Below are 26,217 nucleotides of genomic sequence, written 5' to 3'. Positions count from 1 at the left end.
AAAAATGTCCTCACTTCCTTCTCTCTCTCTGTCTTAGTTAACTATCGTATCAGCCCGATTCTTTGCTAGCGTTGTTAAAAACCGGGTAATATTTGTTCATATCTCAAAGGGAAAGTTCAGAGTTCATCAATAGTAGTCTCTTCGTAGTCATACTAATTTGAAGACAAACACGTCAATTCTTCATTAAGGTCTCGAAGTAGAAAGTCTCATCACACGACTTTTTGCAGCAAAACGTATCTTGTAGTAGAAAGCATCCCACGCGTGACACCAAAATTTATGCTAACCGTTATAGAGTTACCACTACAAGGAGGCAAATGGACGAGTGGCGTGAGGGATCTCTTCTAAGTCTTTCATGGAAATTCTCTTCCGCAGGATCACTAAGGTCGCTTTCACTTAGAAGGAGTGATTGGCAAATGAAGAATAAGTTTAAGTTTCGTTCTGTTATTCCCCTTATGCTTTACACTTTCCACCCAAGTTACCTGCTACGGAGTCTGGGTTTTGCTAAAGACTAGTGGTTACGGGAGTGGACTAGTTCCTCATTGGCTGGGTCGATATCGTACTCAGCTAGCACTCTCCTAGGCCCGCGTTCGATTCTCAGGCCGGCAAATGAAGAATTAGAGGAATTTATTTCTGGTGATAGAAATTCATTTCTCGCTATAATGTGGTTCGGATTCCACAATAAGCTGTAGGTCCTGGTGCTAGGTAACCAATTGGCTCTTAGCAACGTAAAATAAGTCTAATCCTTCGGACCAGGAAATAAGCCTAATCCTTCGGGCCAGCTCTAGGAGAGCTGTTAATCAGCTCAGTGGTCTGGTTAAACTAAGGTATACTTAACTTAACTTACGGGAGTGGACTAAAGTCTACAGGAGTCACCACACTCCCCCACCAAGTTTTGAGAGAGCACGACACTAATCTTTGCATTAACCTCTCTGTTGCTTTTTCACACGCGTCTCTCTCTTTTCAGCACGATTACAAGTACATGACATCACAAACACGTCATACTTTGAGTGACGACACAGCTTCGTTATTCAGTAAACATATTTTTGCTTCATACGGGTGTATTCACCGTATGTATACATATGTATCCATAGTCGCATTCGATATAAATGCTGACGCAGCGTGGTTGGTTTACCTTAAGATTGCGAACATCCTTCTCTCGGGTCACTGATCTCTCCTAAGCTCCTCACGAGCCAGTAATGTCGTCTAAGCATTTCTCAAATCGCTGCTATTGGCTAAGAGTTTCTTAAATCACTGCCATTAAATTAAGTGTTTCTTAAATCACTGCCATTAACTAATTGCACACGCATCGCAAGATCACTCTCTTTTCCAAGATCCCTTTTAAAGTCTCGAATGTCAGCTATCATCAGTATCTCTCTAATTTACGGAAATGTCGTTCAAAGGTTCAAATGACTTTCTAATGACTGCCATCGAAAAACACGCACACTCTCGATACCCAGGATCTCCGCTAATGTGTGTTTGTGTATATATATACATACATATATACATATATATATATATATATATATATATATATATATATATATATATATATATATATATATATATATGTATATGTATATGTATATATCAAACAACCTGAGTAAAACAGAAAACCACATACAGTTGAAGCGGTCTAGAACATGCGAGACACAGATAAGTTTTCTTTCTCGATTACGGGATGAAAATCAAATTCCATTCATCTGAAAACTTTCTCAAATATTTGAGGAGATCTGTTCCATTTGCGCTCCACTGAACTGCATCGTTTCTGATATATGATTCATTTCACGTCCTCCTTGCTATCTTTAGCAGATTCCCAAGGTATCGGGAGATTTTGGCCGAAATGTAAAAGCGGAAACCGATTTTCATCTTCCTCGCTGTTTTTCTCTCTCTCTGCCTTTCTTTCTTTCTTTTCATTTGTTGCGTCTTTTCTTCTTTCTCCTACTACCATGGTTATTTCTTTTTACATTTTACTTCTTCAGTACTCCTATTCCTTTTTCTTTGTTGGCCAATAAACTGGTTTTTAGCCACGTAAAATAAGTCTAATCCTTCGGGCCAGCCCTCTCTAGGAGAGCTGTTAACCAGCTCAGTGGTCTGGTAAAACTAAAATATACTTAACTTTGGCGTTGCCCTCTTGCTCTTTTCGCCCCTTGTATTTTTAGTCTTTCCTTCTTCCTTCCTCTGTTTCTATCTTCCTTCTTGGTTTCTTAATATTCTGATATTCGAGGATACAGTCAGGAAAGTTATGCTCCGAAGCTATTAGATTCTAATTTATGTCTATGTGAGAGTGTAAGTTATAACAGAAGTTACTAAGCTTTAGGCCAAATTCACCTACCGAGAACACTCTCAATTCTTGGTAGCATTATGGGAGTATCTTCGATAATAACAACGTAACAAAAATAAAATCGGCAGATTCCCCTGAAGAGTTATAATTTTTCTTATCATCAGATCTACTTGTCAATGTGATACTGCCCATAAAACATTGGTAACTTTGCGTTCCAATATATAATTTTGATAACTTGACTGGAAATTATCCTCATTTCTTTACTGATGAGAAAGGAAATAATCAAGTATGTACCTTTTCCAGCCAGGTTATCCTAATCAAAATAACATATTACAAAAAGCACAAGGATTTTCTTTTTCAGTCCCAAGAAGATTTTGGGTCTGGTTAAGGGCTGTAATTCAGAAGAAAAGTAGTCTCCTTGGCACTTCATGAATGTTTTAGCAACATACTTCAAGGCCCATTAAAATCTAGCATTTAAAAATCTAAAGTTGCCGAACTATCTAAATTTATGCATTATAAATACTTCTGCTTCACATTATTTACACTTACGTTATTGCAAATGAACCCAAAACACTTCAATAAAGCAATGCTTTGCATCATATAATCCATTCTGGTATTTCACAGCTTTGATTAATTTTCCTGTTTAAAAACTGAATGATCGTTTTCGGAATCAACTAAGAGTAAAACGACGAGCAGGGTTAATAAAGACATTAAGAAAAGTTAAAACCATTTAGGCCATAAAAGAAACGTGAGATGTATGACTTGGGATATAATTATAGTCTAATGTGTTTTATCCTGGGGTGGGGAGAGCTGACAGCAAATATCCGCAACCGATATCATTGAACTTGATCGTGATTCGCAGAAGCTCACGACGCTCATCACTTACCAGAGGTTACAATTCAAATGCATTTATTATGACAATATTTGAATACAGAAGCAGCATATAAGCATTGCTGTATGGTGTAAATGTAAAAATATTTATTCACCTCGTGTTGTCTAGAGGCCACAAGGCCCCCATCGCAGTGGATAAAGAACAGCATACATCCAAGTCCCCCTGGACAGCGTTTCTTAACCTTTTTCGACCTCAGCACCCCTTTTGGTCAGGCTTAAGCAGTCCAGCAGCCCCTAGCATTGGTTCATTCTCCAAAACAAAAACAGTGATTATGGCAATAGCATTGGCAAAAACAATAATAAAAAAAAAGGAAAGATCATGGACAAACTAAAAAAAAAAAAAAAATACTCATCAATGCGATTTTTGTTGTTGCTTATGTGCGACTAGTTTCTCATGTAGTGGCATCGTGTTAGCCAGAGCCACCCTCATGTCGTGGGGCAGGCCTCCATGAAGACGGTTCCGGACAGTTGTCTTGATATTTTACCGCCACATATGTGACCTTCCCCAGCACCCTCTGAAATTGATTTCAGCACCCCCTGGGGGTGCTAGCACCCCAGGCTAAGAAACGCTGTGGCCTAACAAGTGGATTATGGAGTTAATCGCAATCCCTGCAGTTACTGCGCTAATACCATTATTTCTGCTTGTAAGAAGAATAACAAAGTTGTGAAGAGTTTGTGTGAAGGTGCAGCTCCCCAAATATCGAACCATAAAGTGGTTAAGTCCATGTCCATATGTCATCTTTGACGATTTCGTCCCTTCTTTTATCATTTGTATCCTTTGCTGTTCTTATGGAGATTTCTGGTGAATAGACTTTCCTTAGTTTTACCATTCTTGTTTCTCTTATCTATAAATTTTGTGTGTCTAAATTATATAAATTGTAAAACCCAGCTCATCAACTAAAATTATAAGTTCAGTCGACTCAAAGCTATCATCAATTTATCTCTCTCTCTCTCTCTCTCTCTCTCTCTCTCTCTCTCTCTCTCTCTCTCTCTCTCTCTCTCTCTCTCTCTCTCACACGCACACGCACGCACACGCTGTTTGTCATGCATGCTCTCTGGGTTATTTTCTATCTTTTTTCTCTTTCCACAACGAACCATGTACTCGAATAAAAAATAAAAAACCTGAATTAAAAGATAGGCCTCTTACCATTATCACTTTTTCCCTCTGAGGGGAGAGAGAGAGAGAGAGAGAGAGAGAGAGAGAGAGAGAGACAGACAGACAGACAGACAGACTTGGGCGGGGGGGCGGGGGTGGCGGAGGGAGTGGGTGTTAATGTTAGCACCGAGTTTGAGCCGACAGTGTTGTGACTGCGACAAACGTACTGGAAGGGTGGCTGAGGTTGAATATGAATTTATATATGCACACACGCCGAGGGCGTAATATAATGTGATCCGAGAAGAGGTCGTCTTTGTACTTTGGGCCGGCATGAGTCCTTCCCCAAAGGTGAACTAAGAGTGGTCAGAAACGATTCGCTGTACACACCATAGATATAAACAATTTTCTGGAAACTTTGAATATAGGATTGGCGGTAGAAAATTAAACATATATTTTTTCAATATACACAATAAAGAATATATTCCACCATCTGGGCACATACGGACGTCAAGTTACGATATCAGTTACTCACTGAAAATATCGGTGATGACAGTTAATGTAATAGTCTAGGACCATAGTCAAACCAAAATGACTGCGAACATGTAGTACGTTCTCGGCGTTGCAGCTTTTCCTAGATTTGATTAAAAAACCCTTGACCTAAGTTGGGATGTAATGTAGATGTGGCAAAAACGCTGCTTTCTTACACCAGGTCAAAAAAGGTGGACAGCTTGGCACAATTGTTCTGTGTTTCCAACACTGAAGGCGTAAAATGAGCGAATGAGATTTGATGACGAGTAAAGGATGATTTATAGTAAAAAAAAAAAAAAAAAAAAAAAAGCTGCTGTAAATGAAGATTTGATATCATGCATTATACTGTTTTGATAACAGGGTAGGATAAGGATGATTTAGTTTCTAATTACCTAAATGCATTATACGAATGCCCAATATCTAGCCCAGACTTACTGATGAAAATAAATCATGTGATGCCATAAAAAAAATAATACGGTCACTGGGTCCTCGGAGACTGTAAATTAAGTCAGCCTTGCCCCGGAACAGTCTCTTTCTGTAAATACAAGGACGAGATTTGTGATATCTACAGATTGGAGGAGGACAGCAGCGAACATTTATTTGTTTGTAAAACCTTACAGGAAGCAAAAGAACAGGACATTACTTCAGAGACCCAGAAATCCCCTAACAGAAAACCGGGGGGATGCATACGACTAGCTTTGAAAAATTAAGAATTTTGCTAACCTCCGAAGCTCTGGTTGTCAAAGCCAATAACATGGCACTGCCTCAGTAACAGAAAAATGAAAGGGTGAGGGTTCAAAGTAAAGTAGAAATTTTTTGACGACATTTAGTAAAAATTAGTTTACAAACATCTCTAAATTTTTGGGGTTCTTGTTGCAGAAAAGGGTAATGGTGAAGGATTAAGATAAACGGTTTGATGTACTATTAAATAAAGTAAATCTAAAGAAGTACTAAAACTGTAAAAAAAACAAAGGAACTCAGTGTCAGTTTAAATATAATGTAATAAACAGTATGAAAGAGAAAGAGTATAAAGTAAGATTGTATCAAGTTAAAAGGTTCTGCACCTCACTCAAATAGCGCCGTGTGGCTGCAGGAAGAGGGATAGTAGGATTTTATGACCGGATTAAAGAACCTCGAATAGAGGAAAGTAGATTAACTGTAGTCGGATTATAAATCAGGAAGAAGTTTGGCACGTAGCTAATGACAGCCATGTTCGTAGTCATTTTGGTTTTACTGTAGACAGTGTAAAGGGATGCACGTCCTGTCAGTTCCTCTCCTAAGGGGCGCATCCGAAAGTATGTGAACACCGTGGCTTTGACGTTAATGTTCATTTTTTACTCTTGTATTCCACTCATCCTTATTTTACATTCAGTTGTATAACTAAGCTTGATTTTTAGTTAACTACGCATTTGCTTAAATTGCTTCGTGGCATTATTTCAAGTAACCATTTAAATGGTATATTGCGTGAATACTGGAATCGGTCTCAGATTTCCAGAGTTGGTTACGGCTAAGATCTAGATGAATTAGATTTTGATTACGAACACGTCCATTGCCCGTTGAAAAGCTTTAAAATGGACAATCGATAAAAATGTTTAACCATCAGCTGTATATTTCCTACTTTTTTTCTCTCTTTTTTTACCACAGAACGTGCAATAGCTCAGTTTATTGTTTCGTTACTTAGAAAAAATACGTAAGATGGTGATGCTAGGATGACATTTTGGATTTTCACCACGATCATACAATATCTGAAAATATATAGAGATGTTCCCTTTACTTTTTATTACTACTGTTCACCGGTCAATTAGAAGCAGGATAGCAGCCACAGTGATAACGGGTCAAGATATTTACCGCCAGCTTACAAGAAACACACTACTGTATAAGCCGTCTTCTATGTGAAGGACTGTGCTGGAGATAAATGCGTCACATACAGCGTCCTAATTGGTCCTTACCGCTCTCTCTAGCTCTAAAATTCACCTTCTACGCCGTCTTCCTTCCACCTATAATCACTGATTCTATAGTACAAATGCTCTTGATTTTTTCATTTTTAATTTATATCATCTTACGTTACTTTACGAAACTTATAACCTTTTTTTTAAGTATTGTTGATGCTCATTTCACTTCAACTGTGGCTTTCTCTAGCATTTAAAAATTTGGCGAATATGAGAAACTTTCATTCAATTACACCATCTAAATGTTATATTGTATGTGTGATACTTTACGGCTATAGTCTATTTCATGTCATCTGTCCACTCGCCAACAAAGGCTTTAGGGAGACGTAGCTGAAATCAATGTTTCCGACATCGAAGGCTTGGCGTGATAAAGATGCAAAATATTTCTCCAGTAATACACCTGAATGCTTATATAAACAAAGCACCCCCTCGCCTTATTTAGATCATAAGCATGCCCTTTTTTTCGATAATATAACAAAACAAGCACGCGAATGATGACCTTATAACAGTCTACCCAGGTCAAACGCAAACGAACGATAGGCTTCAAATATATATTTTTTTATCTTACTGTACGTAATTAAAGACATCTGGCTATGCCAGTAAGAATAAAAGGCATTTTAATCATTTCTTCCACGTAAATTACACGAGGAGGTTAATATTCGAAATGGCAAGAAATATTGTCGCCTGTAAGGCTGACTGAGGCCTGGGGAAGGTGGATGGAACAGCCACTGTAGTATTGGCTTGAAGGCGGAAATTTCAGTTGATGTGTGTGTCATGATGGCAATTGCAGCCTACTGTGGTTTTCTTTTTAGAATAGGCTGCACATTCATATTTTTTTCCTTGAGCATGCAAATCATTATTATAGATCAGCGTTTGGTCACTTTTGGGACTACTCAGCCAAATATCGAACAAAATTTTGAAATCCCACTCTGTCCCAGTCATCTTTAGGGAGTGAATGGCACGCATGGCATACAAGGTTAGCCTAGGCAGACATTTTTTTTTTTTTTTTATTCTTGGGCACAGGAATAGAATGAGATATTTTAGGCCAAAGGCCAAGCTCTGGGAACTATGAGCGCTGAAAGAGGAATCGAGAGTAAAAAGGTTTTAAAGGTGTAACTAAAGGAAAACCTCGCAGTTGCACTATAAAATAATCGTTAGCAGAGGGTGGAAAGTAAGATGGAAGAAAGAGAATATGAACGGAGGTATAGTAAAATGAATGAAATGGGTTGCAACTAGGGGTCGAAGGGACGCTGCAAAGAACCTTAAGGAGTATCTACAGTGCACCACCCAAGGTGCACTGACGGCACAATCCCTCTTAAGAGATTGTTGGGCATTGGCGCGATGCTTAGAATGAATAAACAAAGGCTATAATGAAAAGAAAAGTAATTTTGACTGAAATAATGGATGTGTGCTTATGAACAGGCCAGTATAATAAAATATCTGGCGAATCAGTAGCATAGGCCTAGCTTCGTTGTTACATGCTTCACATTCTACTGATAACCAATGTTAAAGGTTATTTTTCAGTTAACGGGCGTAGAGTGTCATAATAAAGTTATATTTATATGCATGCGATGAAATTGTACATAGAACAAAGCTTGAATATTAAGAAAAACTTGTGATTTGAATAGTTATGAGCATAGGTCTAATTGTAACCTGGGCTAAACTAATGAGATAAATCATAATTCATAATTCGTTCGTGTTTGATCTCAATCGACTCTTTGATATCAGCTCGTCTTTCGTGTGCTTCTCTTGGTATATTATTAATACAAATCGGCACATTTATGATTACGTAACTAGGGGCGAGGGTTCTTTGTCTATATGAACATTCAAATATGTTATTGGAGAAATAGCTTAATATTTATCACAATAAGCCAACGATATTGGAAACGTTGATTGCTAGCCAATCACATGCTACCTACGCGCACGTGCCATATCTTCACCCGTGGGTGGACAAATGGAGTGAAACTGAACTATAGTTAGTGTTAACTGAACAATTATAAGTCTATGACATGCCTTACTAAAAAAATTACAAATAAAAAAAAAACATAAGAAAGAAATCCTCTCCCCTCTCTCTTGGAGATTTCCTTGCGCTAATCTCTCTCTCTCTCTCTCTCTCTCTCTCTCTCTCTCTCTCTCTTGCGCAGTAATATTTATTTTCGATGCTGCACGTTTAAACGTCTACGGCGATAAATCCTTGAAAAATAATAAACCATGTAAATTAAAAACCTAACTGCGAAATTAAAACAGCTCTCTCTCTCTCTCTCTCTCTCTCTCTCTCTCTCTCTCTCTCTCTCTCTCTCTCTCTCTCTCTCTCAGAGGAATTCCTCATATTTGCCTCCAGTATTTTGAAAGCAGTGCCACATATTTAATCAATGACGACAAAACATTTTCATAAGTAGAACACTGAAAATCCAACTCTTAATGGTTCTCCTTCTCTCTCTCAACCAGACGGTCCTTGCTCTCATTGACATCGTTTTCATACTTTATCATTATTTTTTTTTTTTAATATACCATTTACAAACACTTCGTAATCGGTTGTAATAGCATTCTCGTCTTATGGTATGGACAGAAATTTCCAGAGCTTCAGCATACTGTATTGCTAATTAGCTCATTTTTATTATACTGGATAAAATTATATGATGGGAACTGTTTACAGCAATGTCTACAGAAGTGTTATGATTTGGTAAATAAGTTTATAATTAAGAGGGAAAGTCAATATTCACGAGATGGTTCTAATTTGGAAAGTGAAAGAAAAGTTGGTTATTAATAGTGGAACCCAAACATTATCTACGAGCCACAGATATACAAATCAGTTCTACGGAACCCACTGCGTTGCGGGATTAGGTGCACCATAAAGATGACAGCGGGGTGGAAATCGCAGATGTGGAAACCACGCCGTCCGAACAGGCACAACCGTTTGATCTTGTGAGCAAATGGACATGCATCTAACCAAACACGATCCATTCCGTAAATACGTTTACCGATGAGATTGCTGTCGTTTTAGGAAAGCTGCCAGGTTCTGGTAATGTGAGCTTAAAAATAGGGATGTAACATAAATGTTGTAAGCCTAGTTTAAGATAGTATTGATTACTAGTGATAATAAGTCATCAAAAGAATAATTCGTTCATATCTTACATAATAAAACACTGCCATCAGTCGTTAAGTATGCTTTTATTGTCTGATTTAATGTACTCGGTTGGGAACGTACTTGGATAGGTTGTACTTAGATAGCGATCTCTGGCTGCAAGGTACCGAAAACAATGTCCTTCGTGTTCCCGTCTCCACTAATGATTACTTTATGTAAACTCTGGCAGGAAAATGCAAAACGATTCCAGGAAAAGTGCTTGTGCCCTGTTTATCTGCGCGTTATATTCCTGAATGAGGAAAAGGCTTAACACTTAATTAAACCTTCTAGATTCAAATTCAAATTCAAATTCAAAAAGTTTATTGATATATACATCAAATGGAGTGTAGCAGCATGCTGCTATACTCACCAACAAAATTCAAAGTATTCCAAGAATGAGGAAAAAATATATACAAAAATAATAATGAAAAGCAAATATTTTACATGAGAAGTATTTTGACCCGATTTATACAAAAGGTAATGCCAAACTATAATGCAAAATTACTACAGGCAAAAGTCATACAGAGCAAATATAACAAAATTCAAGTATTACAAAATCGTACTAAAGGACAGGCAAATGGCTCACAATTATCTATTCCAATACAAATGAGGAAATTTCTTTATAATTTTGGAACAAACTTCATTTTTCAGAAAATAACATACTTGATTTGTTACATCAGCAATTCTAGGGTCACGAAACTCTGATAATTTATTACATTCCATAATATAATGTTGTAAAGTATGCTTCCGTAACTCACCACATAATTTACAGTTAGAGTTTTCATCATTAATGTATTCCCAAGAATATTTATATCCTAAACGTAATCTCATAATTAAAGTATCTAGTTTAGATAATGCCCTTCCATATACAACTTTGCTGTTTTCGGACACGACCAAATAGTGTCTCATACTGACACGCCCATCATTTAAAATTTTTCGAATTTCAGCTGCTTCCCACAAAGACCTCTTTATTTTTACCCCTTTCTTTATTCTGCTCAGAGCCATTGTGCTTTCTATATCAATGTTATTTTGGTTTGTAGCATCCTTTGCCAAACTATCAGCCATCTCATTCAAATGAATACCAACGTGAGATGGCACCCAGAAAAACTTGACAAAAACCCTTGCTCTTCTATTACATACACAAGTTCTTTACACTTATTTACCAATTCTTTGTCAATTGGAAATCTAGAGTTAAGAGCAAGAAGAGCACTCTGACAATCCACGAAAACAAACACGTCTTTCATCTTGTTTACCACTAAAGTTAACCCCTCATGAATGGCATGTAATTCAGCGGTAGTAACAGAAGTTTTATCTTCTATTCTTTTTGACAGTGTCTCGTCAATACTCACATCATTTTCACAATATTCCCTTATAACCATACCACATCCAACCTTGATACCATTCACTGAACCATCACAGTACATATGTATACTATTACTCTTAGGAAATGTATTTATTTTAGACAAAATTATTTGTTTCAATTCGTATGTGTTGCATTCACTTTTTTTACAGTCAAGTTTACAAATATTTACATTTATTTTGTAACAAAACCACGGCTTCATTGGAACTACTACTTGTAATTTTACACAGAATCTTATAATATATTTCATCAGTATATTATACAGTTTCTTAAAATAACTGTTGAATTTAACATGACAACTTCTATTGCCTGAATAACTGTCAACAGCAGTCTTTAAGGTTCTTTCTCTCCTTCTAATCATACGAAGAGCAGCCATAGCCGCTACCTCTTGTACTCGATCAACAACACTCGGTAGATTCAATTCCAGCCTCATGATTTCAATCCTAGTACTTATGGAGCAACCCAAAATAACTCTCATTGCTTTATTCTGAATTATTTCCAGTGGTCTCAACTCTGTGTTTGAATAATTCACCAGCACAGGTGATGCACATAGTCAATAACTGAACGCACCGTACTGATGTACATCATTCTTAAAACAGGAATACCAGCACCGTTACCTTTGTTTGCCAACACCTGCAAAGGTCTCATTCGAGCTAGACAGACATTTTTCAAGTAATTGATTTCACTTGAGCTTTTGTTAAATCCAATGTACATACCTAGATACTTATAATTATTTACTTTCTCCAAAGTTTTACCATTTATAGTAACTGTATTACTATTAGCCATCTTTGATTGAAATTTGCTCTTTTGTTCATTTATCACCAAGCCCATGTGCATGCACAAATTCTGTAATTCTGCCATAGCCCTCGTTAAAATGGTTTCACTGACACACTGTATCAGAATATCATCAACATAAACAATAACCTCAGTACCAGCAGGGAAATTATGCCTTGCAATTTTATCCATTAAAACATTAAAAAGGGTAGGACTAAGAACACCACCTTGAGGAATATCCAACTCCATCAACATTTCCTCGGACTCATATCCTTGAAACCAAACTTTTGCTCTTCTTTCAGTTAAGTAACTCCTAATCCACCTCAGTAAAAATCCCTGACACCTTTGTTAACGAGCTCTTCAAGAATCACATCACTGCAAGCCCTGTCAAAAGCTCCTTTCAAGTCAACAAATACTCTGCATTTAACATTAGCATTACTTAAGGCTTTAATAACGCAATCTGAAGTACTCTTCCCTTTATGAAACCAAACATATTCGACGATAATTGGTCACCAATCATATATAGTAATCTATTCAATACAAGACTCTCCATTAATTTACACAAACAAGATGTAAGTGAAATAGGCCTATATTCTCCGTTGCTCTTCAAAATAGGTACAACAAGAGCTATCTTCCATTTCTTAGGCAGCCTGCCATTTTTATATGAAAGATTAATTAGATCTAACAAAGGACTATCCTCCATCAAAATTAAACAGTTTACAACATCGTACGTTATCCCATCCGCAACTGGCGCGGTAGATTTACCATTCTTCATACAAAACAACAATTCGTCTTTTGTAAATGGCAAGCAAGTCTCACAGTTGATCGCCTCTTGTAATTCCACGAGTTGTCTTCGTTTATGGCGCCTGTTACGTAAGCAGGCCTGAACATTGTTTGGCAGACCACTGATACTTGCGGCTTCCGACAATTTCCTAATCAATTCGTTCGCTTTACCATTCGGATCGTGATGAGCTACGGTTTCCTTCCTTTTCTTTCTAACTTTATTGACTAAATTCCATATAGACCCAATCTCTTTAGTAAATGAAATTTCTTCCAAGAACTTATCCCAATTTTGACTTCTGACCTTCCTTCTTACCTCTGCTGTCCCGTCTGCTATCTGCATCATGGTTTCTCTACTCTGATCATCATTTGGATTCTTACTCCAATTACTTTGAGCTTTTCGAAGCAATTTATTCCAACCCCGAACTATTTTGTCATTTGAATACACAGTCTTTTTATATGACGGGAAGCCATTCTTTTTAGGAATATTTAAAATACTATCAATGACAGTGAGCAAATCTTCATAGAATATGTTTCCATCGTTTTGATCACCATTAACATCCTTGTAATGTCTGTACCACTCACCAACTTTATTCATAAACTCTAATTTTTTATCATGTTTTTAAATGATAGCACTTCCTTTTTTACTGACAAACATCTTGTTTATACTTAAAGATACTTCTATAGCAAAATGATCACTAATGAGCTCACTAACAATTACCGAATCAGCTGTACATTCAAACATATTAAAAGTACTGCATAATCAATTCTGCCACCTCTCAGCCCTTTGTTGGCCGAGTTGGTTGAGCACGTCATTCGATGGGCCGGGTTCGATTCCCGCCGCCGCGGCTGATGAAAAGTTAGGAATTTATTTCTGGTGATAGAAATTCATTTCTCGCTATAAATGTGGCATTCCCGGAATTTATTTCTGGTGATAGAAAATCGCCTAATAGTTCGGGCACCATTCAGCTCAGTGGCTGTTAATCAGCTCAGTGGTCTGGGTAAAACAAGACTCTGACATTTTCCCCCAATGAATTAATTATGTTATTCAATACAAAACCATTTTTATTTTGGCTACCACTGCTTCCCAAATCATGATGGCGAGCATTAAGATCACCCACTAATAAACAGTACTCATTAAAAATAACCTTAGGTAAATTCTCAAGATCCAATTTATCAGCATGTACATACACATTAATTATATGAAATACAATATCCTTTAAACATAATTTTACACTCAAGCATTCAGTGCCGTTGATTTCTGTCGCTACGGATAAAACAGCTGGCATATTATTTTTCACAAAGGTAGTTAGACCCTTATATTTTTCTCAATATCTGCCAGAAGTTCAAATGACTGATATCCTGTTAATTGGAAACCAGCCCCATTAACACCAGTTTCTTGTAAAGTTATTACACCGAAATCATGAGAAAGAACCCAAGCATGAACATCGGTTCCTCTTTTTTGAAGACTATTTACATTCCACGATAGTGTTTTCAGACAAAACCCCTCCATTTTGATCAATCTCCTTCCTCATCTTTCTAGCAAAAGTAACCACATTCATTTTAAGGTCTTCATCTGGCCGCTGCATGTACTCTAGTACTATATCTAATAAGGAAGCAACACCAGCAACTAAGTTGTCACATCAATTCCTTTCATTTGGCAAATCTGTCGAATTTCTGTCATAAATGGGGCTACACTGAAACACATTATCAGTACACATTAATTCGGCATTTTCACATTCTCTTTCAGACATAATATCATTACAAGTAGCTCCATCTACAATTTGAACCTTCTTTTGAATACTGACATTATTAGGCCTAGTACCTACATCATTCACTTCAGTAACATTCTCCTCCGTTCCAATAGAAACGACTTTACCAGTAGCATTACACACTTTTGATAGTTTATCATTCATGCTCAAGATTACCTTTTTAAGTTCTTCTATTTCTAAACAAAGCGCTTGAATAACACTATCATGTCTATCACAAACTAGACTACGACTAGAGGTCTCCCCCTTTTGACGTTGCCTTTCTTCTTCTCTTCGTTCCCATACGTTTGTAGCTGGCATAACAACCCCGTTTTCGTTCATATTCAGTGGTTGAGAAGCTAAAGCACTTGGAGTCTTAACACCAATAACTGGTCTCTTTTGACAAAACCAAGAACTAGCATTGTGGTCACCTCCACAATTGCAACATTTTGGAACAATTTTAACATTATTCTTTATTTTATCCAAACATTTTTTCGAGTCATGACTTTTGCTGCAATATCTACATTTGAAGTTACTCTCACATTTAATGCAAAATGGCCCCATTTGCTACATTTGAAACATAACACAGGACTTTCCTTAAACACAGCAAGCCGTTTATATCCAAGGCAGGAAACAAATATTTTCTCTGGAACCTCACCTCTTATAAGTGCTATCACCTGCGGTTTTAGACTAGTCTCACCTTTTTGCTTAACCTCACGTCGTTTAGCCCAAACAAACCTTTCGTCTACCAATAAATCATTTGGATCCATACATAAAGGGTAACCAAACATAATTACTTTAGTGTACTTCCCATCATCCTTAGGTTTTTCTAACATAATATCTTCAAAGCCAGTGATAGTTAAGAAATTCACAGCATTATCATCCTTAACTGTTATATATGGTCTATATTTACCTTCCTTAAACAATACTTCAAAATTTGGATGTTTTTTATAGTCTTACCGTCCACTGCATCTTGCCATGACAATCCATTTCCAGTGCATTGGGAAAATACAAACACTTCCTTGAACTTAGTCCTTCATTATTTGCTTCATGACCACTACCCGGAATGATATTCGACTGCCGTGTAGTACTAGGCCCAGCAGCAGAATGATCAACCATCAAACTAGAACTAGGATTGTTATCCACATCTTTCCTACTCACTACTTTTAGTCTCTTATTGACTACAAGATTTCCATCACTCTCAGCTACTTCCATCTCACTGACTTCAGTTTTCTTCGGTTTTATCCTTCTCCTCCTAGACCTAGATGTAGCAAGATAACTTATTTCACTTGTTTCACTACTTGATAAAGCCAGATCCTCTTCAACGTCTCGTACGGCATCCTTGGTTGCCATAGTAAGGCAACAAGTTGATCAAGGTCTCCAAGATAAGGCAATGAGCAATAATTGCTTGTAACGAGCAGAACAGTCAACAAAGCGACGGAGCAAAAAAATGCACGTCTGTCGTCATCCAAAGCTCTCTCCGTTCTCCCAACCTTCTAGATTCACCTGGGAGTTACTTAGGCCTTAGTCAACTTGTTTTTAATGATATTCAGTGAGCTTTTGTCAAGGGTGCTGGGAAACGCAACTAACGAGAAGATCGTACAGAGAGAGAGAGAGAGAGAGAGAGAGAGAGAGAGAGAGAGAGAGAGAGAGAGAGAGAGAGAGAGGCGATGGGATGGGGGGACTTTAATAACAGAGCGGTTTAAATACTGCGGTAAAACCTAGCCCACTCTCTTAACCACTAAGAACATCAGTAATGTTTTTGCCTTCAGAGTTGCTTTTCCCTAAAACCCAATATATAACATAGTCAAAGTAATTAGAAAAAAAAAATAAAATAAAAAAATGGTTAACTGTTATACCCTGAAAGAGAAGTTCTCGCTTATTTACAGTAAATGAATTTAACTAGGCCTAGGCTAACTTGCTGGATAGTTGTAATAAATGAAGTTAACGGGAAAATGGTTTTTGTTATGGCTGTTCTATTGCTTTCATTCCGTGACATTTTACCATGAAGCAATAAATTTCTTATATTCCTATAACTACAATGGAATGCCTCGTTATAAAACTTATCTTGTATGAAACCCAACTGTTATAAAAGCGGAGCAGCCATCTCAGATCGTTTTCGAGTCCATAATCCACACTAGGTCTCTTAAACCCAGGATTAGGATCCGGCTTAAACCATGCTAGCACTTGACCAGATTTACGGGCCTCCCCAGGATCCATTCTTTTCTGAATCCTGGACCACCCTAAGGGAAGAGCCCGGGCTGGCATTAGGTCAACTGTAGCCTGAATCCGAGCATCCGACCTTCAGCGCAGCAGCGAGAACACAATGTCAACACGCCCACGGACCGGGCCACGGTTGACAAGTGCGTGACTGCGAGGTTGTTGCAAATCGTTATGGGGTAATATGAAGATCGTTACCGCCCTTTGAAACCTACCAGACTCGGACCTTACACAGATTATGTCCTCGTATATAGACATGTGAATATGAAATAACCATGTTTTTTAATCTCATATCTTATTTTATTTAATTTTTAAAAAATCAATGGATAGTTTCTCTCACCGACAGAATCCTTTGCTTTAATAGGTCACGTTCCTGTATGCTATTCATAGCACGTCTCTTTATCATCCTATGTAAAAAATCATATATATAACACATTTTCTAGAAGTTGCATTAAAAAAGTATTCACGGCACGTTCTCTGTATTCTGTTATGTAACTATATATTTATAGAATATTATCTTTGACTGCCAGTAAACCATTCTATTTAGGCACTTTCTGTTGACACTGGTATAAAACATTCATTTATAAGCATATTCTCTTTACGCTTCTTTAATAAAATGTACATCACATTCTCTTCACAGTATAATAAAATATAATTCCTTCTTTTTAGTGTTCTATGATAAATCATACTTTTTACAGCACAATTTTTCTTCCATTTCCTAAAACATTCGTTTCCAAATTCTTCGCCCTCCTATATACCATCCTCTGTACAGCATATTCCTTGTACCTCTTTCAGAGCCACTACATATATATATATATATATATATATATATATATATATATATATATATATATATATATATATATATATATATATAATATATATATATATATATATATCCAATATATATATATATATATATATATATATTTTATATATATATATATATATATCAGGATATATATATATAAATGAATACCATCTATCAAATCGAACTCAGGTGTTTTGCGTTTGGAGCGATATCCAACCTCTGCCGCCGTGTAGTGGGTTTTGTTTACGTAGTCCATATATGACTATTTATCACATCACCGTGATTCATATACAATCAAAAGCTACAAACGTCCTTTAATATCCAATTCACTCTACCTCGGAAGTAATATATTTTCATATATGTTACCGAAGGAATTTTTTAGTTGATAATAAGTCCACCGTCCCGTAGGATCGAACCAGCCGGACGAGGAATCGGCAGTGACACACTAACCAGTCGGACGAGTATAAATGAAAATCTCCCATCCGTCGAACTCAGGTGTTTTGCGCGATAACATATATGAAAATATATTACTTCATATATGTTGAGTTGATAGAGTGAATTGATACTAAAGTGACACACTAACCAGTCGGCCACAAAGAGAGGTATTGTTCTCCCATTCGAATTGTTTTATATGAATCACCTCTGCCGGTGATGTGATAAATAGTCATATTATGGCTGATGGGAAAAACCTTATATGAAAATATATTACATAATGAAACCACTACACGGTCAACATGGCAGAGGTGGGTGGATATCGTCTCCAAACGAAAACACCTGAGTTCGACGGGTGGGTTGATGGGAGATGGTATTTATTTATACCCTCTTGTGGCCGACTGGTTAGTGTGTCACTGTAGTCCTGATTCCTCGTCCGTCGCTGGTTTGATCCACGGACGGTGGACTTATTATCAACTAAAATTCCTTCGGTAACATATATGAAAATATATTACTTCCGAGGTAGAGTGAATTGGATATTAAAGGACGTTTGTAGCTTTCTGATTGTATATGAATCACGGTGATGTGATAAATAGTCATAATATGGTTACAAAAAGCGACAAACCCACTACACGGTCAACATGGCAGAGGTGGGTGGATATCGTCTCCAAACGCAAAACACCTGAGTTCGACGGGTGGGTTGATGGGAGATGGTATTCATTTATACTCTCTTGTGGCCGACTGGTTAGTGTGTCACTGTAGTCCTGATTCCTCGTCCGTCGCTGGTTCGATCCCACGGGACGGTGGACTTATTATCAACTAAAAATTCCTTCGGTAACATATATGAAAATATATTACTTCCGAGGTAGAGTGAATTGGATATTAAAGGACGTTTGTAGCTTTCTGATTGTATATGAATCACGGTGATGTGATAAATAGTAATAATATGGCTCGTAAAAAGCGACAAACCCACTACACGGTCAACATGGCGGAGGTGGGTGGATATCGTCTCCAAACGCAAAACACCTGAGTTCGACGGGTGGGTTGATGGGAGATGGTATTCATTTATACCTCTCTTGTGGCCGACTGGTTAGTGTGTCACTGTAGTCCTGATTCCTCGTCCGTCGCTGGTTCGATCCCCACGGGACGGTGGACTTATTATCAACTAAAATTCCCTTCGGTAACATATATGAAAATATATTACTTCCGAGGTAGAGTGAATTGGATATTAAAGGACGTTTGTAGCTTTCTGATTGTATATGAATCACGGTGATGTGATAAATAGTCATAATATGGCTACGTGCGACAAACCCACTACACGGTCAACATGGCAGAGGTGGGTGGATATCGTCTCCAAACGCAAAACACCTGAGTTCGACGGGTGGGTTGATGGGAGATGGTATTCATTTATACCTCTCTTGTGGCTGACTGGTTAGTGTGTCACTGTAGTCCTGATTCCTCGTCCGTCGCTGGTTCGATCCCATGGGACGGTGGACTTATTATCAACTAAAAATTTCCTTCGGTAACATATATGAAAATATATTACTTCGAGGTAGAGTGAATTGATATTAATCACGGTGATGTGATTAGTCATAGCTTTCTGATTGTATATGAATCACGGGTGGGTTGATGGGAGATGATTTATACCTCTCTTGTGGCCGACTGGTTAGTGCGTCACTATAGTCCTGATTCCTCGTCCGTCGCTGGTTCGATATATATGGATATTATCAACTAAAATTCCCTTGGTAATATATATATGAAAATATATTATAGGTATATGAATTGGATATTAAAGGACTTTTGTAGCTTTCTGATTGTATATGAATCACGGTGATGTGATAAATAGTCATAATATATATGCGACAAACCCACTACGGTCAACATGGCAGAGGTGGGTGGATATCGTCTCCAAACGCAAAACACCTGAGTTCGACGGGTGGGTTGATATATTCATTTATATATGACTGGTTAGTGTCACTGTAGTCCTGATTCCTCGTCCGTCGCTGGTTCGATCCCACGGGACGGTGGACTTATATCAACTAAAATTCCTTCGGTAACATATATGAAAATATATTATGAGGTAGAGTGAATTGGATATTAAAGGATATTGTATATGAATCACTGTGATGTGATAAATAGTCATATATATATATATATATATATATATATATATATATATATATATATATATATATATATATATATATATATATATATATATATATATATATATATATATATATATATATATATATATATATATATATATATATATATATATATATATATATATATATATATATATATATATATATATATATATATATATATATATATATATATATATATATATATATATATATATATATATATATATATATATATATATATATATATATATTATATATATATATATATATATATATATATATATATATATATATATATATATATATATATATATATATATATATATATATATATATATATATATATATATATATATATATATATATATATATATATATATATATATATATATAGTGTGTGTGTGTGTGTGTCTCATTTTCTGTAATCTTGAAGAGTATCACATTGACAGCTCATTCTTTCTTTCCATCTATCCAAACAGGACACCCCCCTCCACGCTACGATAGCCACGCACCTCCTGATATCGGCGGAGAGATACTTGGAGATCGTATGCCCTCTACGACCTCGTCCTTCTGCTTTCATCACCATACTTGGCATCTGGGTGACTTCCATCTGTGTCGTCTTGCCCTACTTCGTCTACGTCCACTATGTCGACCTCGAGGTAAGAATCAAGCCCGCAGTAAAGCCCCTTTTACACGGGTCAAGTAGAGAGGCAAGTCAAGGGAGCAAGTGGACTGCTTCTCCTTTGAAGGCAAGTAGCATAGGGCAAGTGCTTGTATACACAAAGCAAGTGAATCAGGCAACTAGCCTCTCAGTTTGTGCTGTGCATTTGGAGCATCCACATACGTTCTTTGTTTTACAATGGATCTTAGGAAGACTAATTAAAAATGTTTCCAAGTTATTGTATAGTGAGATGTTAGATATAATTGAGGAGAAGGTTACACAAGAAAAGCGAATTTGGGTAAGGGAGTGGATAAAAAGGAGAAATGAACATTGGGCTTCAGCAACTCTTTTAAGAGAGCTGTATTGTGAAGATCCCAGTGAATATAGATCCTGCTTGAGGATGTCCCCAATAGTTTTTGATAAGCTACTTAATGCAGTTGGCCCGGAGATACAGAAAAATGATACCTTGATGAGAGATGCATTACCAGCTAAAATCAAATTAGAGTTAACTCTCACATATCTAGCAACTGGATACTCATTCAGAAATTTGCAGCACCACTTTCGGTTTCAGTTGCTTCAATTTCGAAGATTATCCCAGATGTTTGTGACACAATTTACAACAAGCTGCATGAATATATGAAAGTTTAAGTTTTATTATGCCCTTTTTTACATCTTGTTTGTATCGTGATTTGCTCTACCTTATTTTTGACAAATAAATTACTTTTCTAGTACAAAAATAAAAAAATATATTTTCTGTAACAAAATAGATTTTTACTTAAAAAAATAAGAAAAAGAAATATTACTATAAACATTTATGCTTCAATATAAAATTGTTAACTGTTGCAAAATGCATTTCTACTCTGGGACATAAATAATCTTTATATGTTACAAGTAAATAATTGTTCTATTAAAAAAATTAGAACATTCCTTTTTTACAAAAATAAGTTTCTCTTCTTTCCAAGAATCAGAACGGCTTTACTTGAAATATGTATAAACACTTGCTGTAAAATTTGTTCTTAAAAAAATAATAATCTGCTCCTTAGCATTAAAAAGAAAAAAAAAATAATTATAGTAATTCCTGTAAAATAAGTGAAAATATTTACTTATTTCATGATTTATGGTAAATTATCATGGCAGGACAGAATGGTTCACTAAAGATCAAAAACAGTATCACTGAATTTTTATAACAAAGGATATGTCTAGAAAAGATTAGTACGGTTTATTAGGCTAGGCGTAGGGATGTGCAGTGTTCAGCTACAAATTAAAGCACATATAGAGCCTAATGTAGCCTAACTTGTTTGATTAATAAATGTACTCACCAAATTACTTTGTGATGTTCGTTTCAGTGTTCCTTGTTTCATTATGTCTTTCCTTTTGTGGAAACCGTTTAATTGCAGGCTTATACACATCTTTCTGACTGTTCTACTTTACTTTGTTACTGTTTTACATCATTAACTGTATAGTTTTCAATTTCCAATTTCTTGCATGTGTCCATGAGAGCACTCTGTCGTACCGCCTTGTTTCCATATATTTCGATATGCATGTTCCACAAACACTCATGCTCCATATACAATAATACAAACTTGTATGTTACATCTTCAGTCCACTTTGAGGGTATTTCTGAATATATAAAACAAAATGATGATGAGTAAAATAAAATTCCGGTACTATATATTCGGCACAGCGTCTGTGCTGATCTTGCTGCAACTGGGCTGGAAATTCAAGTGCATGTTCACACGAGCCAAGTAGGTAGCAAGTAGCTTGCCAGTGGTGAATGGAGGGGAAGCAACTTGCCTCAAAATAGACCTCGTGTCTATTCACTTGACTTGCTCTTCTGCTTGACTCTCAACTTGCTTCTTACTTGACTTGCACAAAATATCGATCAAGTGTAATGTTTACACACTTCAAGTTACTTGAAGCAAGTTACTTGCACACTTGACTTGCCTCTCTACTTGACCCGTGTAAAAGAGGCTTAAGGGACAGCCTTTTCGAGTTTCAGTCTTGACCGACAGAGAAGTTTGGTACTGCGGCACGTTTACATCATATAATTATGATATTTACTTTCCCTGACCTTGCTGTTTCTCAGAAAGGTGTATTTGGAAATGTGTTTGTGTAGCGCGTGAGGACACGCACTAACACATACATACATACATACATACATACATACATACATACACACACACACACACACACACACACATATATATATATATATATATATATATATATATATATATATATATATATATATATATATATATATATATATATATATATATATATATATATATATATATATATATATATATGTCACGTTATGATGATTTTATGGAACTGCTGGTTCCCCGCTGTTCCCTTTGTGGACTGCTACCTCCTTACCTTCAAGTTTTTTTTGTTTTGATGTTTTCGTGGTGAGCTGCCGTTTTTCTGTCTTCAGTCGGGTCTGGTAGGGCAGCGAAGGTAGCGGCAGTGGCAGCAGCAGCAGGCAGTTTTTGGAGTCGACGTTGGTCGAGTTTTTGAGCAGCAAATTGGAGCACACCTACGAAGTGGAGCACGACGTAGAGGTGGAGTGTGACCATGAGTAGTCGTGTGACCGCGAGCTGCTCATCTTTGTTGACAGCGTGAGGCTGTCCTGACGTCTTCATCGGGGTATTCTGGTTGGTGGGTTCTTGTCCCTGTTGCGCAGCTGAGGGCTGTCTGGGTGCCCCGATGGAGGACGTATGTTTGGTATTTTTTTTTTCTGCCTGCTGTTGTTTATTTTTGCCTTTTTTTCTTTTAAGCTACTTTTTGTTTATTTAACTTGATTTTGTTTAGTGCTGCCTTTTGACTTTTTTTTTTGTATTTATGGTTTTATCTTTTTACCAGACCTGACTCACTTGTAAATATTGTAAATAAATTAAGTTTAAGCTCATTTTATTGTTTTTGTTGTTTTCCCCTCCTTTGTTTTGTTGCTTCTGCCGTCAGTCATGACAGCCCCGTCCTGAGTATGTTAAAGAACCTGCATAACGACCCACCTGTCGTTACAATATATATATATATATATATATATATATATATATATATATATATATATATATATATATATACATATATATATATATATATATATATATATATATATATATATATATATATATATATATATATATATATATATATAATGTGTGTTTGTATGTGTGTTTGTAATATATATATTTTTTTATAAAATATGTTATGAGCCAACAATAGAACAGGAAATATATAAATCTATAAATTAAATATATAGTTAAGACAAAAGTCTTACTGTGAATATATCAGAATAGCAACTGTCTGTCTGATCGATATTTCCCGAGAACACAAACACAGACAAAAAAAAAAAAAAGAATTAGGAACCCAAATGGCCAATTTTTTATATATATCCAATAAATAGCTATATCTTATACCACTTCCTGCAGTATATATATATATATATATATATCTATATATAAATAATGTTCTTATTGTTTCCATCTGTCAGTTTATTGATTTTTAAAGAATGCTTGACTTAACGAATCATGAGCATGTGTTTGATGACATAAACGATAAATAAAGCAACCATTTTTTTTTTTTTTAAAATCTGTTATGAGCCAACAATAGAACAGGAAAGAAAGAGAGAGAGAGAAAGAGAGAGAGAAAGCAAAGTGGGAAATCACCTAGGCGGCGATAGGCTTTTAGTAACAAAGGAAACAAAAGTCTTCACTGCCAGAGATGTCTGTAAGAGAAGGAGCATCTTTTCCTTTTTTCAAGTCACTGTCTGATTCCGATATTTGGCGCGAGAACACAAACACAGAAAAAAAAAAAAAAAAAGAATTAGGAACCCAAATGGCCAATTTTTTTCCTGTTTTTTCCAACAAAGAAGCACGCGGCGTGGCATATGCCAGATTTGTGCCCCACCACTTCCTGCACATCCCATAAGAGGTTAATATCCTACTGTTATAATGCGAACCTCGGGCGTATATGGAAGATCTTTTTGTCTGTCATGCTCTTTAGACCTCTCTCTCTAGGAACTCTGAAGAGTATTATTTTATTTTTTCCATCTGCAGGAGTCTTCTTAGATGGATTTTTAAAGAATGCTTGACTTAACGAATCATGAGCATAAAACACTCCATTGATGACATAAAACCGACTCAAAGTAAAGCAAGTCCATTTTATCTCTCCATCTCAACATTTTTTTTTTTTTTCTCGTAAAGATTGAAGATGCCCTAACAAGCAACAAAGAGAGAGAGAGTTAGTGAGAGAGAGAGAGAGAGAGAGAGAGAGAGAGAGCAAAATGGGAAATCACCTACTTCCTGGCGGCGATAGGCTTTTACCATAACAAAGGAAAAGGGAGGGAAGGATTCCGTCGGCCAGAGACGTCTGGGTAAGAGAAAAATCTCATCTTTTCCCTTTTTTCAAGTCACTTTTGTGATTCCGTTGTTGGCGCGGAACGGAGACTATCTTGATTTGATCGCTCCCCAACTGACGGGATTCTGTTGAGCGTGTTGCTTCCTTCCACGCGGATGCTGTTTTTATGCGTAGAGAAATAAGTAGCACGCGGCGTGGCATATGCCAGGATTTGTGCTTGTAGTTGAATACATAAAAGACATCCTGCATAAGAGGTGTAATATCCTACTGTTATAATGCGAACCTATCGGGCGTATATGGAAGATGCTTTTTGTCTGTCATGCTCTTTTAGACCTCTCATGTATAGGAACTTGGTGAAGAGTATTATTTTAATTTTTTTCCCATAAAACTCCAGGAGACTCATGGTTTCTAGATAAATCCTATTATATCGACATTTTTTACAGTCTGTTTGGAAGGCGCTCTGTTTGGTTTACATGGCATTATCTCATTATTTTCATATCGAACCCAGTGACCTATGCTGCTTTGGTCACCTTTGCAAGCACTGTAAGCAAAATCGCGATGGTGGATATCAAGTCCTTTTCGTTATCTCTCCATCTCAACATTTCAAAATCTCTGCCCGCTTTCTCCTAAAGATTGTGAGATACACACCCACCTTATCAATTTACCTTTCACCAGTCTAGAGTCTCTATTTAACCAAATCACAATATAAATTTCTGATTGATCTTCTGTTATGTGAAAATCTTTCCGCTACATTTGCAGAGCTCATTTGGAATTTATGAGCCAGTGCTTAGTGGCATTTTACAGAATCCTATTTTCTTTTGCAGAACCCTGTTTGGAAGACAATCTATGGTTTACTCCAAGTGTATGGCATTCGCTTATCTCACTTTCTGATTTTCATTCGCAGAGTCTGTTTGGAAGGCAGTTCAGAGGAGTTGGGATCTGTACCGTAAACATGCGTGATGATATCGATGACTACACCAGGGTGCTGTTTGCAATCATGTAAGTGAATCACAGCTTGAATTTTGAATCACAAGTTGATCAGCTACGAAA

General features: G+C 36.6%; 1 protein-coding gene across 1 annotated transcript in view; it reads left to right on the top strand.

The window, feature by feature from the left end:
* LOC136831368 (orexin/Hypocretin receptor type 1-like) overlaps nucleotides 1-26,217 on the top strand; it is a 166,276-nt gene that overhangs the window by 109,033 nt on the left and 31,026 nt on the right. Inside the window, 2 exon segments of the mRNA XM_067091694.1 lie at nucleotides 20,624-20,803; nucleotides 26,072-26,166. Of these exon segments, the coding sequence (XP_066947795.1) occupies nucleotides 20,624-20,803; nucleotides 26,072-26,166 (275 nt within the window).

This window comes from Macrobrachium rosenbergii, chromosome 48 (assembly GCF_040412425.1).
Source record: "Macrobrachium rosenbergii isolate ZJJX-2024 chromosome 48, ASM4041242v1, whole genome shotgun sequence".
NCBI lineage: Eukaryota > Metazoa > Arthropoda > Malacostraca > Decapoda > Palaemonidae > Macrobrachium > Macrobrachium rosenbergii.
Note: the sequence above shows the minus strand (reverse complement) of the source record. Positions and strands in the feature narration are given on the sequence as shown.